The sequence below is a fragment of the Echinops telfairi genome, unplaced genomic scaffold, assembly GCF_000313985.2.
Source record: "Echinops telfairi isolate 266 unplaced genomic scaffold, ASM31398v2 ScPeMD7_7469;HRSCAF=8507_0, whole genome shotgun sequence".
Lineage (NCBI taxonomy): Eukaryota > Metazoa > Chordata > Mammalia > Afrosoricida > Tenrecidae > Echinops > Echinops telfairi.
The window spans coordinates 82,544,565-82,557,803 of record NW_022111372.1 but is presented as its reverse complement, the minus strand read 5'-3'; the positions used below and the strand labels follow the sequence as shown (position 1 = coordinate 82,557,803).

General features: G+C 44.8%; 2 protein-coding genes across 3 annotated transcripts in view; both read right to left on the bottom strand.

Annotated features, from left to right (window-relative positions):
• The window catches only part of RBM22 (RNA binding motif protein 22), a 16,162-nt gene extending 9,749 nt beyond the window's left edge, over positions 1 to 6,413 (bottom strand). Inside the window, exon 1 of the mRNA XM_004697091.2 lies at positions 6,390 to 6,413. Within this exon, the coding sequence (XP_004697148.1) occupies positions 6,390 to 6,413 (24 nt within the window). The remainder of the gene's footprint in view (positions 1 to 6,389) is intronic.
• A 3,292-nt stretch (positions 6,414 to 9,705) lies between these two features.
• The window catches only part of DCTN4 (dynactin subunit 4), a 35,174-nt gene continuing 31,640 nt past the window's right edge, over positions 9,706 to 13,239 (bottom strand). For both annotated transcript variants that reach the window (XM_004696729.2, XM_004696730.2), the window contains one exon: positions 9,706 to 12,200. In XM_004696729.2, coding sequence (XP_004696786.1) covers positions 11,901 to 12,200 — 300 coding nt within the window. In that variant the 3' untranslated portion in view covers positions 9,706 to 11,900. The remainder of the gene's footprint in view (positions 12,201 to 13,239) is intronic.

Below are 13,239 nucleotides of genomic sequence, written 5' to 3'. Positions count from 1 at the left end.
TGGCGTCCGCGAGTACGGGGGTGCGGGGCTGACGGCTTCTCGGCGGGGCCCTGGGGGCGCAGTTTGTTTCTAATTGGGGTGAAGAGCCACAAACTCGGCGGGCTTGTTTCAAAACGGGGCGAGGGGACAAAAGAACAAGTAAATAATGAGGGCCTGGGACGAAAAGGGTTAGCTCTCACTGAGCGCCTGTGCCAAACGTTGGTATGTGTATGGATGGAATTCCCGCTAACCCCAAGGTCAGCAGTTTGAAGCCACCAGCTGCTTCGCGGGAGAAGAGAGAGGCTTTCTAGTCCCCAAAAGTCTCAGAATGCCACAGAAGCAGCTTTATCCCGCCCTATAAGGTCGCTGTGAGTCAGAATCCACTCAATGGCAGTGTGGTTTGGGGTTTGTAGAAGGCTACGGCTTACAGTGAAAAATAACTCCATTTGGGTCTTGACGTGAGTTAAACTAAGGTGACCAGACATCCGCTTTGGGCGGGACAGTCCCGATTTTTAACAATTTTTCCTGCGTCCCGTGGCGTTTTAAAATCCCGATTTTTGGAAAAAATGCACAAGCTAAGGTATACGGTTTTCCGCAGCCATGTGGCTATTTCGCCAGGATATGTTTTATCAATGGTGTCCCGCTTTACCAATGTTAAAATCCGGTCACCTTAGTTAAACCCATGGCAGTGGGCTTAACACTTGTTTAAATTGCCCTTTAAAAAAAAGAGGCTTATTTAAGGTATAATTTACATACTGTAAACTTCTACCCTTTTTAGGTGTATAAGTATAAATTTTTTTAACACAGTCAGGAAATCAAGATAGAACAGTTCCATCACCCCACCACACCCCAAAGTATTACCCCGAAGCCAGTAGTCAATCCCTTTCTTCCCACCCCCAGTCCAGCCCTTGGCATCCACTGATCTGTGTTCTCCCCATCATTTTGCCTTTACCAGAATGCCACAAAAATGGAATCTCTTACAGCCTTTTGAGTCTGACTCCTTTTACTTATCTTGTTGGAGATTCATCCACAGTGTTACATGTATTGGTAATTTATTATCTTTTGTTGTTCTTGAGTGGAATTCTACTGTGTGGATGTACCACTTAATTTTTTAAAAAATCTATTGACTAGTTGATGATCATTGAATTGTGGTGCTGGCAAAGAATATTGAAAGTACCATGGACTGCCAAAAGGACAAACAAATCTGTCTTGGAAGAAATATGGCCAGAGAGCTCCTTAGAAGCAAGGATGGCAAGACTCTGTCTCACTTACTTTAGGGGAGGCCAGTTCCTGGAGAAGGACATCATGTTAGGTGCAGTAGAGGGGAGTAGAAAAGGAGGAAGGCCCTGGACGAGACGGCTGGACACAGTGGCTGCTACAGTGGGCTCCGGCACAGGAATCACAGAGAGGCTGGTGCAGGACCAGGCAGTGTTTCCTTCTGTTGTGCACAGGGGCGCGGTAGGTCGGAGCCGATTGCTAGCACCGGCACCACAGCAGCCACAAACATTCACATCCTTGTGTGCACAGAGCTTTTCATTGCTAAATACCTAGGAGCAGGATTACCGGAGCAGAAGGTGGTTATTTATTTACTTTTAGGAAAAGTGCTAAACTTTCTAAAGTGGCCAAGCCATTTTGCATCTCTCTCGGTGCTAACTCGGGCTGGTTCTCTGGAGAAGGAAAACCAGTGGCACTCATATGTATACGTAGGTGTGTACATTAATACTGAGAGACTGGCTCACAGAGTTATAGGAGTAGCAAGTCCAAGTTACAGCAGGTTTCAAGTTCATGAGTCAAATACTAGGCTGGAGGCTGATGAAACCAAAATCGGCAGGAAGGCAACAGGCTGGTGGCTGCATAGGCTAATGACCCCAAGGCCCGCAGATCCGAGGCAGGCCACTGAAGACTCCAAGGATTGGGGGCAGCCAATACCACAAGCTGCGCGGCTCAAGTCCAAAGAACCAGAGGTGAGTGAACCAGATGCAGGATCAAGCCCAGCATGACCAAGGTAGAGTGTCCTGGAATTCTCATTCTTCTCAAGGCTATTGCTACTTTACTATGATTCGCACAGACAAATGCCCTTGCATACTTAATGAAACAAAAGTAAACAGTGCTGGCATTTTCTGCTTTCAGCCAAGATCCATCTCACCTCAGCATTGATATCCTTTGTTCTCTGTCCTCTTCTGAATCTGTCCTGAATCTCTGGCAGCTATTTGTCAATGTACTGCTGCAACCGTTATTGGATGATCTTCAGTAAACATGTACTTGCATGTGACATCAATGATGTTCTATAGTTTGAGCATTCTGGTGGGTCACCTTTTTTCAGAATGAGTACAAATAAGGATCTCTTCCAGTCAACTGGCCAAAGGGCTTTCTTGCAAGTTTCTTAGCATAGACAGATGAGTGCTTCCAATGCTTCATCATCTTATTGAGACATATCAATTGGTAGTCCAATTCCTGGAGCTTTGTTTTTGGCTAATTCTTTCAGTGCAGCTTGAACTCCTTCCTTCAGTATCATTGGTTCTTGCTCATATGCCACCTCTTGAAATGGTTGAATGTTGACTATTTCTTTTTGGTACAGTGACTGTGTAAGCTCTTCATTTTCTTCTGATGCTTCCTGCATCATTCAGTATTTTACACACAGAATTTTTTAGTATTGCAACTCAAGACTTGATGTTTTTCTTTACTTCTTTCAGTTTCCGATATGCTGAGTATGTTCTTCCTTTTTGGTTTTATGACTAGGTTTTTGCACATTTCATTATAATATTTTACTTTGTCTTCTCAAGCTGCCCCTAGAAATTTTCCATTTAACTCTTTGACTTCATTATGTCTTCCATTTGCTTTAGGTACTCTAGAATTAAGAGCAAGTTTCAGAGTCTCTTCTGACACTCACTTTGACCTTGTCTTTCTTTCCCGTCTTTATAATGGCCTCTTGCTGTCTTCACGTGGGGTGCTCTTGATGTCCTTCCACAGCTCACTGGGTCTTCTGTCACTAGTGTTCAGTGCAGCAAGTACGTCCTTGAGATGTTCTCAAAATCCAAGTGGGATAGACTCAAGTCATATTTTGGCTTTCATACTCATATACTTGTTTTAATTGTCCATAGCTTTAACCTGAACTTACATATAAGAAGCTGTTGGTCTGTTCCAGTCAGCCCCTGGCCTGGTTTTATCTGCTGATATTGAACTTCTCAGTCACCTTTTCCCACAGACGTGGCCAATTTGATTTCTGTATATTCCATCTGGTGAAGTCCATGTGCACAGTTGTGGTTGTTGTTGAAAAAAAGTATTTCCTATGAAAGTCTTTACACTGACAAAACATACAACTTTCCTTTAGTTCTTTAGTCGTCCGTCCCCCCCCCATCATGACTCCAGTTCTACCTTACACATCTGGCTAGACCAGAACATGTACCCTGGTACAGATAAGAGCTCTAGACACGTGGAATCCAGGACAGATAAACCCCTCAGGAACAATAATGGGAATAGTGATACCATGAGGGTAGGGGAAAGGTGGGGGGCAAAAGGGAGAACCCATCGCAATGATTGACATACAACCCCCACCCCCAGAGGGATGAACAACAGAAACATGGGTGAAGGGAGACAGCGGTTGGTGTAAGATATGAAAATAATAATAATTTATAATTTATCAGGGGTCCATGGGTGGGAGGGTGAGAGAGGGAGGGGAAAAATACCTGGTATCAAGGGCTCAAGTAGAAAGAAAATGTTTTGAAAAGGATGATGCAACATGTGTACAAATGTGCTTAACAGGGATGTAGGGATTGTTATAAGGGCTGTAAGAGCCCCCAATAAAATGATTAAGAAAAAGTCTTTGGTTATACAGAATTCTCTCATGCAACATCCAGCGTAATTTCTTTCACCAAGACTTTATTTTTCAACCACTGTTCTTCTCTGTTCCCAACTTTGGCAATTCAATCGCCAATAATTATCATTGCCACTTATAAATGCATGTTTCAACTTCAGACTGAAGATGTTGGTAGAATTCTTCAAATTTTTCATCGTGCATATAAATTTGAGTCATCGTACTGGTTGGATATCCTTGAATGGGGATAGATAAAACCCTATCACAGAAAGCATTGTATTTCAAGATTGGTCTTGGACTGTCCTTTTTGACGATGAATGCCACACCATTTCTCGACTGTGTCATTCCCCGCGTGGTAAACCAGATGAGGGTCCAAGATTCAGAATGGTCAACACGAGTCCATTTCAGATTACTAATGCACAGGACATCAATCTTTATGTGCTCCATTTCACTCTTGATGGTTTCCAGTACGCCTAAACCCGTACTTCTTGCATTCCAAGTTCCACTTATTAGTAGGCTGTTGCAGCTGTTTCTCCCCAGTTTGAGTCGCGCCCCAGCAGCAGGTGAGGAGCCCAAAGGCTTTGTTCCTACACTTTGTTCCGTCCCCATCGCTGTGGTCAACTTGTACAACCGAGAAGGCAGCTTCTCCTCAGTCACAGTCTGAGGCCCTCTGACTTGAGGGCTCGTCTTCTGGCGCTATCTCTGACAGCATCTGACGCTGTTTCAGTGCTATCCATAAGGTTTTCAGTGGCTAATTCCGCCAAAGTGGACAACCTAGTCCTTCACTGTCTGTTCTTCATCTGAAAGTTCTGCTGAAATGTATTCACTGTGAGTGATCCTGGTGGCATCTACAACACCAGTGACAAAGCTTCCAGCATTACAGCAATACACAAGCCACCACAGATGACAAACTGACAGGCAAGTGGTGGATTGATTCCAAATAGTATTGCCAGTTTGTTTATTTCAGCTCTTCTAATAGGTGTGATTTGGTATCTGATGATGTTAATATACATTTTCCCAATGACTAATGGTGTTGAGCAACTTTTATCAATTCCACCTCAGTGGCTGCCACCACGGGCTCTCAAGCATGAAGCTGGTCCAGGGCCAGCCAGTGTTTCCTTCTGTTGTGCACAGGGTCACCGTGGGTTGGAAGCAACTGGAGGACCCCCACTAACAGCAGTGACAGTGCCATCCATCTGTGTCTCTGGTGGATCAAGTCTTTTGATCACTGTTTATGCCTAGGTTACTGGAAGCGTAATACTCAGATTTGAGATATTACTGTATGATTAAGCATATTTAATGTTTCCTTCTAAGTACTACTTTTTAGCTACAGCTTACAAACTTTGATTTTTCATATTTATTCAATTATTTTATAATTCTTTTTTTTTAATGCAGTTTTTCCTACCTACAGTATTTGTATGGCACCTCCTCCTCCCATTCTGTTAGTTTCAACATGACATCTCTCCTGGAAGACGGCCCTGCTTGAAATCCAGGCAATTTGATTCCCTTGTAACATCGCCTTCTTCTAGTTGTTAGAGAGCGATGCCCTTTTCAGCTGGCTGCCCCTAGGCAGACGTGGAGCTTACTCACCGCATGGTACCACTGTTAGAGAACCGTTTCCATCACTACTGTCTGTGGACATTTAGTATCAGGTGCTTAGGTGTAGTCTTCAAAACAAATACAACGGAAAAGAAACAATGTGATAGAATACAGAAAGCATACTGTTGCCTGCCCAAGGCTCTGAGGCAGTCCATGTAAAGAAAACATTGAGTGTTAGAGGTTAGAAGTGTAACAGTCTCAATGCGTTCCCCTAGAGGGCAGCAGAAGGAAACAATAAAACCTAAGAAGGAAACACCTTTTCATCTTGTGATTTTGTTGAATACCACTTCCATTGAACTCTTACAGTTAATCCTTTGGATCCCATGCGGTGAGTTAGATTTCAGTGTGCTTATCATGTCTGAGCATCAGACAGTGAGGATAAAGCTACCATCTGCTATGGAGCAAGTGACTTAGCTCTGGAGTTTTCAGTTTGATCCAGGCTGCCTTGGAGTGGATGGAGAAACAGATGGCAGAGAAGCCTGGCATGTGATTTGGTATGGGGGAGGAGGGACATGTCTCTCTCTCTCACACACACACACACACACCCACCACCCACTACCACCCCACCCCACCCAGAATAAAACCCGATAGCCACGGGGTTGATTCACACTATAGGACACAGTAGAACTGCTTCACTGGGTTTCCAAGGTGGCACATCTTTAGGGGAGCAGATAGCATCGTCTTTCTCCCTTGGAGCTGCTGGAGGGGTTGAACTGCCAACCTTGGGGTTAGAAACCCAACATTTAACCCAAAGTGCTCATCAGGGCTCCCTTCAACCCATAACAATGAAAGTAAATGCCCTGTAGAAGTACAGACTAAGAACCTATCTGGGGGGTGGGGGGGTGGTACGGAGAGGTGGGAACAGGGAAGTAATTCTGGAAGAGGAGCAGATAGAGGGAGTAATATTCTAGGTAGAAAATACAAAGCAGTAAAAATATTCAACCTATGACAAAAAGAGGCTATTTCTATCCATCCCTCTGTATCATCGCAGACTCACTCTCAGCTCCACCTCCCTACACATATCTGCTCCTCTCCCCAGCAGCACTCCACTCCTTGCTTTTGAAACACGCCCTCTGAGGAGTCTGTTCTATTAAAAAGATGAGAGAGCAAAAGCTCTAGGGATAATGTTAATTTAATTAACAAGTATTGAGTACCTACTATCTGCCAGCCACTGTTCTAGGCCCTGCAGCTGCTGAGCGTTTAAAGGGGAGAGAAAATCTCGGGTCTAGGGGAACGTGTCTTCCACTGCTGTTGTGAGGTTCGGACTCACAGCTCCCCAGTGTGTAACAGGACGAGACACCGCCCGCCCCTGCGCTGTCCTCATCGTTTCAGCCACTCGGTCAAGCCATCTTCTCAAGGCCCTTACTCTGCTGCTTTTACTTTTTACCAAGCATGTGTTCTTCTCCAGAGAGGGGTCTCTCCTGGCAACATGTCCAAGGTACATGAGGCAAAATCTTGCCATTTAAGGCGCATTCTGGCTGTACTTCTTCCAAGACAGATTTGTTTGTGCTTTTCAAAGTCCATGGTACTTTCATAAATTCCTCTTATAAGCCATTGAGTCCATTCTGACTCACTGACCCGACAGGACAGGGTAGAACTGCCCCGGTCAGTTTCTGAGGCTATAACTCTTTATAGAGTCCAAAACCGCATCTTTCTTCCGTGGAACCACTGGTGGGTTCGAACTGTTAGCAGCCCAAGGCGTAACCCACACTACCAGGGCTTCTCTTTGTATTCCACTAGGACAGCGGTTCTCAACCCGTGCATCGTGACCCCTCCCTTTGGGGGTCCAACAACCCTTTCACAGGGGTCACCTGATTCCTAACAGTGACAAAATGACAGTTACGAAGTAGCAACAAAAATGTTATGGTTGGGGGGTCACCACAACATGGGGAACTGTATGAAAAGGTTGCGGCATTAGGAAGGTTGGGCACCAGTGCACTGTTAGAAAAGTAAGTGTACAGTGTATTGGATGGTGATTGTGGTAGTCCTCTGGGAAACAAGCTAAGCACGGGTATCAAACAGGATTAATACTGGCTAAGTAGGGAAAGATTAAGGATGGTTCTAAGAGGGGTTGAAGACACTGAATGAAAACCTGAATGTGCTACCATCACGCCTTTAAGTTTCCATCTGAGCAGACAATGCAGACTCTGATATGGAGTTTGCCTGGGGTGTTACAGGCACAGGTGGAGGTGGACAGGGCTGGGGTGGGGTGAACATGGGGAGATAGAGAGGTGAATGAATGAGCAGAAAACTTAGGACTTCCATCATGCTGCGTGGGAAATCTCCATCAAGGTGATTTCAGGGAGTAAATGGTGGGGAAGAGTCCAGAACCAGGTAGTGTTTTGTCCTGTCCCAAGCAAGGTTGCTCTGAGCTGGAATGGCTTTGACGGCACCCAACGAAAGTGTGGATATTGCTGTAGCAAAACCTTAGGTCTATGAATTAGTGGGCTGGCTCAGGATCATAGGGCTGACCAGATCTGCCGAGTTACTGATTATGGCACGTATAAGTGAAATCAAGGAAGATACTGCGGGTGTTGATCAGAGTAACTGAAAGGCTACAGCTGCTGTGGAGAGGCAGATGTGGTTAGGGAAAATCCAGGCTGCAGGGTTGGACTTTCCGAGACTATCAGAGTTGGCATTTAAATCTGGGAGGTGGCCTGGAAACTAGAGCAGCTCATTAGGAGAGTGAGTGTAGAGAGAGGAGTGGCCACTCCAGATCAGGAGCTGAGGAAGAACTAGCAACGCTGATGGAAGAGGCCAGGGCAGGAGGAGGAAAACCAACTTTGCGCCCTGGAAACTAACAGAAGAGTTCCAAAGCCGAGGGAGATGCTACGGGAAAGGTAAGATGAAGACCGAGACTGGACCGCTGCATTTAGCAAGGTGGAGATCAGCGAGATTACTGGCAAGTGCAGTTTTGGTGGCGTGGAGCGGCGACGTCCTAACGAATGGGAGGGTGCTGGTGGGTGGGTAGTTTCGAATTAAAGGATGTAGACAAATAGGAGACCTGGGGAGGGGTATGAGGTAATTTTTTTGAAGATGGGAGAGGTGCTGAAATCAAGTCCTTGAATTGGCAGTAGGATGGGATCTAATGCATCAAGTGGTAGAGCTGCTTTCAATGATGGGGAGTATGCACACTTCACCCAGAGTAACAAGAGGAAGAGTTTAAGTACCAATCAAGACGTGGATACTGGTCTGATTGGAAGGATATGTCTCTGGAAAGGTCTTTGGGGACCGTGACCCAGGATTAAAGCTGGTGGAGACTTAGCAAACTATCTTATCTATAACGGTTCTAAGAACATGTTTATACGAAGTTCAAGTCACATCTACCTATGAAGGTAAGTGACATCATATTGCTGCTAGGGTTCCAATTCATCAAAACAATTTGAACGTGTCTCTACTCCATTGACGCTGCAGACAAATGGTCTCAGGAATACTTAGGTCTGTTAAGGCGTCTTCAGAAACATCCAATCACAACAGTGACTTCTGAGGGGGATCTGGCGGGCCAGTTAGACAGAGGTCAGCTCAGAAAGTTATGGTGACTTTTTAAAAAAATATCCCCAAGGAGAAATACAAAAAACATGCTGTTCATTATGAATTCGGTGAAGGTTTACAGAGCAAATTAATTTTGCATTCAACAATTCATACACATTTTGTCACTGATTCCAACACCCCTAACAAAATACCACTATCCTACTTTCCTAACAGGTGTACGTACCTGGCCAGAGTGACTGAAAATGCAGGCTCTCATTTTCAGAACTTCAGGGTTAACTAAGGGCTATAGTCTTGGGGGTTCCACCAGTCTGACTAGTAGCTTGATCTTGTGTTTTGTTAAGATTTCTTGAAGGACAGGAGTGATCATGGGGCTAGTTAAGAAATTTTTAGAAAACTGAAAATTACACTTATGAGAAATAGGCCAGGAATTTTTTTTTCCCATCACAGTGCACCTGTTCGTTCTTCCAGGGCAGTACAGTTGTCCTATGATAATGTTATTGGAAAACCTTACTCCACCCACCCGACAGCCCAGACATCACCCCTTCTGATGTCGTTTTGCCCCAAACTCAGAGGGCGTTGAAGAGAAACCATCTGAGTCCCTCGAGGATGCTCGTGTGGGTGTGCACACCCCAGAGCGCGGCGTTGTCCAGAGGGTCTGCGAGATTAAAGGGTACAAACCTAGACGGGAAATACGCCAAGGAACAACGGCTTCACATATCTTGGTATTTTTGTTGAAGGCCACCTGCCTCATTGATTTTCACAAAACAATCCTCTTGATTTCTGTCTTCTAAGTCTTCATGAATCCAAACAAAACACACACACAAGCTTCATCTGCTTTATTTCACTACAGCAAGTTAAGCAATAAGGCAAAACAGTAATCCTGTCTTTGAATAAGGACCAAGAAGGGGCGACTCTTATTCCCCAAAGGGACCAAAGATGTTTCTTCACAAATAGGGATGACATACAGTTCATTACGCCTATGAGCACTTTGAATAAAGTAGTCAAATCACCAATCTGAAAAATTTAGCCTTGTTTCCGAAATTATGGTTTTAAGTGCTACCAGCATCTAGTTCTCCTATAGGGGTCCACACTACTAGCATTAAACAATTGTACATCTGATCTAACATAAAAAATAAACAAATACAATTGCTAATTCACCAGCTGAATTAGGAGCTATTTCTTTGAACGCACAAAACACCAGCTTGCATTATAAACTATCACGAGGAAGTATTAAACCCGGCTTTGCTTTTCTGCTTGTTAATTTGGCTTCTGAATAATTATTCTATGATCAAAAATGTCTTTATGGCTGTCTGAAGCCTATTACTGTAACATTATTACATTTGGGAACATATATACGTTATACGCCATACACACAAACTGTGTTGTCTATACAAGCATGTGACCATCCCAAGGGAGCCTCTCTATTTTGAGCCCCATTTTCTCCACTGACCAGTAGGGGGCAGTGGCGTTATCATAGGCTTTAGTAAAAAGATAAATAAAAATTATTTTGACACTGTGGGTTTACAAAAGGTTAAACTCTTTCCATAGTCTGCAAGTTTGTCACTACCTACCCCCCAACTCCAGCTCCCAAGAGGCTACATTCTATTCATCTTAGTCTTAGAGAGATGAGTAATTTTTTTCTTACAATGCAGCAGATATATATTATTTTGTAGGAATATGGTTTCATATAATTGGCTTGATCCTAAGAGAACAATTTAGTGTTTTACAAAGGCTTTCTAAATACTTCTATCTTTCAATGGGAAAGATACTCTGTCATGTCTGAATTCCAGATTACAGTATATCTATTTACTTAAATAAAAGACTATAACTTAAAAGTAAAATCAGGTGAAACGACCATTTTCTTTCCTCTGAGTATCTGTTGGCCCGTTGCTAACAATACGTTTACTGAGCATGAGGTGCAGCTGGTGGCAAACTTTGCCAGAAAACAACACAGAAATGAAGGCCAACCTCCCCACTCCAGCAAGCCCCGGGGAAGCGCGAGTGCTGGGAGGCCAGTGTCCTGGCCAATATGCTCTGCACCACTACCTCAGCCTTGACCATCCAAGTGGCCTTGCTTGGTGTGATACAATCCACAAATCCAGGAAGGAGAAAAGGCTCACTTCTGCATACCCAGTTTTGAACTCAGGATCATAATGGTCAAGTTCCCCTTTAGTTCAGATGATGCCTTAAAAAACCTAACCTTTAAAATGTTTTTTGCATCTGGGAGTGAACTCGTTCCCTTAAGTACTCTTTGGACTCTTTCCAATTCCCAAATACCCAAAATAAGCTACAGATTTAAAGGGCAAAGCAGAGGGGTGTAGGGAGGACGGGATACAAAGACTGCTCCCTTGGCACAACACAATTCTTTGCTGCTCAGATTTTTGGTAAAGACAAAGTCTGTGGGAAAACTGAAGAGCAACCAATAGATAAGAATACCTGTCCTGTTTTAACTGAGAGGAAATGAGTGTGCCTTATGAAACTCACAGGTCCCAGTCCCCAGAGAGCAATTCTCTTTTGACCCCAAATGGAAATCAATGGCAAGACAGGAGTCTTGATGGAAAACAGAGGGTTGTACAGACTGAAGATTACATCCAGTGCAAGCAAACAGCAGCTGGTCCACGGAGACCCACACTGGGACTTAGTAGCAGGGTTATCATTTCCACTTTCCCTGTGACAGTCTGATCCTCTGAGATCCAAATAGGAGACACTTTTTAGACACTTCAGACAGTCTCAGGGAGCAAATCTGACACCACCCCCTTCTTGGGACAGATGTAGCCTGTTACAACGTGCAGGGTTCAGTGGTGGAGACACAAGCTCTGGTGACACAGAAGGGACAGCAGGAGGAGCATGTTTCTCCATGTTCTTAACACCTCGCCTCTGCCCCCACTCTCCTAAGAACTGCATTCAGTAGTGCACAGGTACATCGTTAATAAACAAGGCCTAACGAAGCAGTGCTTCGATTTTTAACACAGGGTCACGCAAACCTCCCTTGGGCTCTGCCTACCAGTGGGACCCTTTACGGGAGAAGCGGGCCCAGGCTGAGTTCCACATGCTGAGTGAGCCAGATGACTTCTGTGCCCTGGTCACTTTCCTCCATGGGGCGGATGGGTGCGGCCAGGTTTTTAAAATCATGTTTCATCTTAAAGCACACGGTCACGTCACCCTCCTCACGCTGTGGGGTAACTTTGATGAAAATCCCCACTTTGTTGGCCTTTCGGAAGGCTATGATGCTACGAGAGAACAAACACAGCATCGGGTTAGCCCTGTCAAACCATGAAAATGCACAACAGGAGGCCTCTGAAGAGCTGGCCACCATCTCATTTACCAGCCGTGAAGAGCTTCTGGAGCACAACGGTGAGCTTTCAGTTTTCGTTTTCAGTCTTACAAAAGGAAAGCATAACTTTCATAATACTGACGGGGCACAGAGTAGGGGTGTTCCCCCTGAAATGGGCGCAGTAGCTAAGGATGTTTGAAGACGTAGGCTTTGGAGCTCCCTGCTACCCTGTCATTTACCATGAACCAGTTTAACATCCTTACCAATTCTTTGCATTCAATCTCCCGCTCAAGTAATTGATGTGGCTTATGGTTTTAGACTGAACGCTGACTGACTATATTCCCTACCCAGGGAATGGTTTTTGTTTTGTTTTTGCTTCTTGGTTAGTATGTATGCAGAATGAAATATGCTAATTACTCTAGGGGCGGGAGGGGGGAGGGTAAGAAACAAACCCAAAGGCTTATCTCTAGGGATATAATATATCCTCCTATCACAACTATTAGAAAACATGCACTTCAGAAAGGTTAAAATGGAAAGATAAAAATATCTGGTTTAAAAATATTTAAGTGAAAAACAATGGCAACAGTTTATAGAATGCACCCAACGATGGAGGCCACACCTGGAAGGACAAACACCAAAGTACCGTGTTTCCCCGAAAATAAGACACTGTCTTGTATTTATTTTTCCTCAAGAAGACACACTATGGCTTATTATCAGGGGATGTCTTATTGTTACTATGTATGGTACAACAATCCACATTTAGTCAAATATAGTTAAGTCGTCTTCTGGAACATCGACCCACAGTGCTGAGTCAAACGGCAGCCACAGCTTTACTTCTCCCCGTAAGGATGAGGGCACACAACACCTACAGCAGAGCGTCCTGCTCCTCCTTCACGGAGGAGTCTTTGACGCTCACTGTCTCTGTCTCCCTCTGCGCCTCAGCTTGCAGCACAGAACCACGAGGAGCTGACAGGGGGAGGCAGCCTTGGGGATGGATGGGGCCGCCCGCCCGCCCCTCTCCGGTCCCCTCCGAGACAGCAGCTGTGAGGAAGGGGCAGATGGGAAGAGCTGCCCTTCTTCG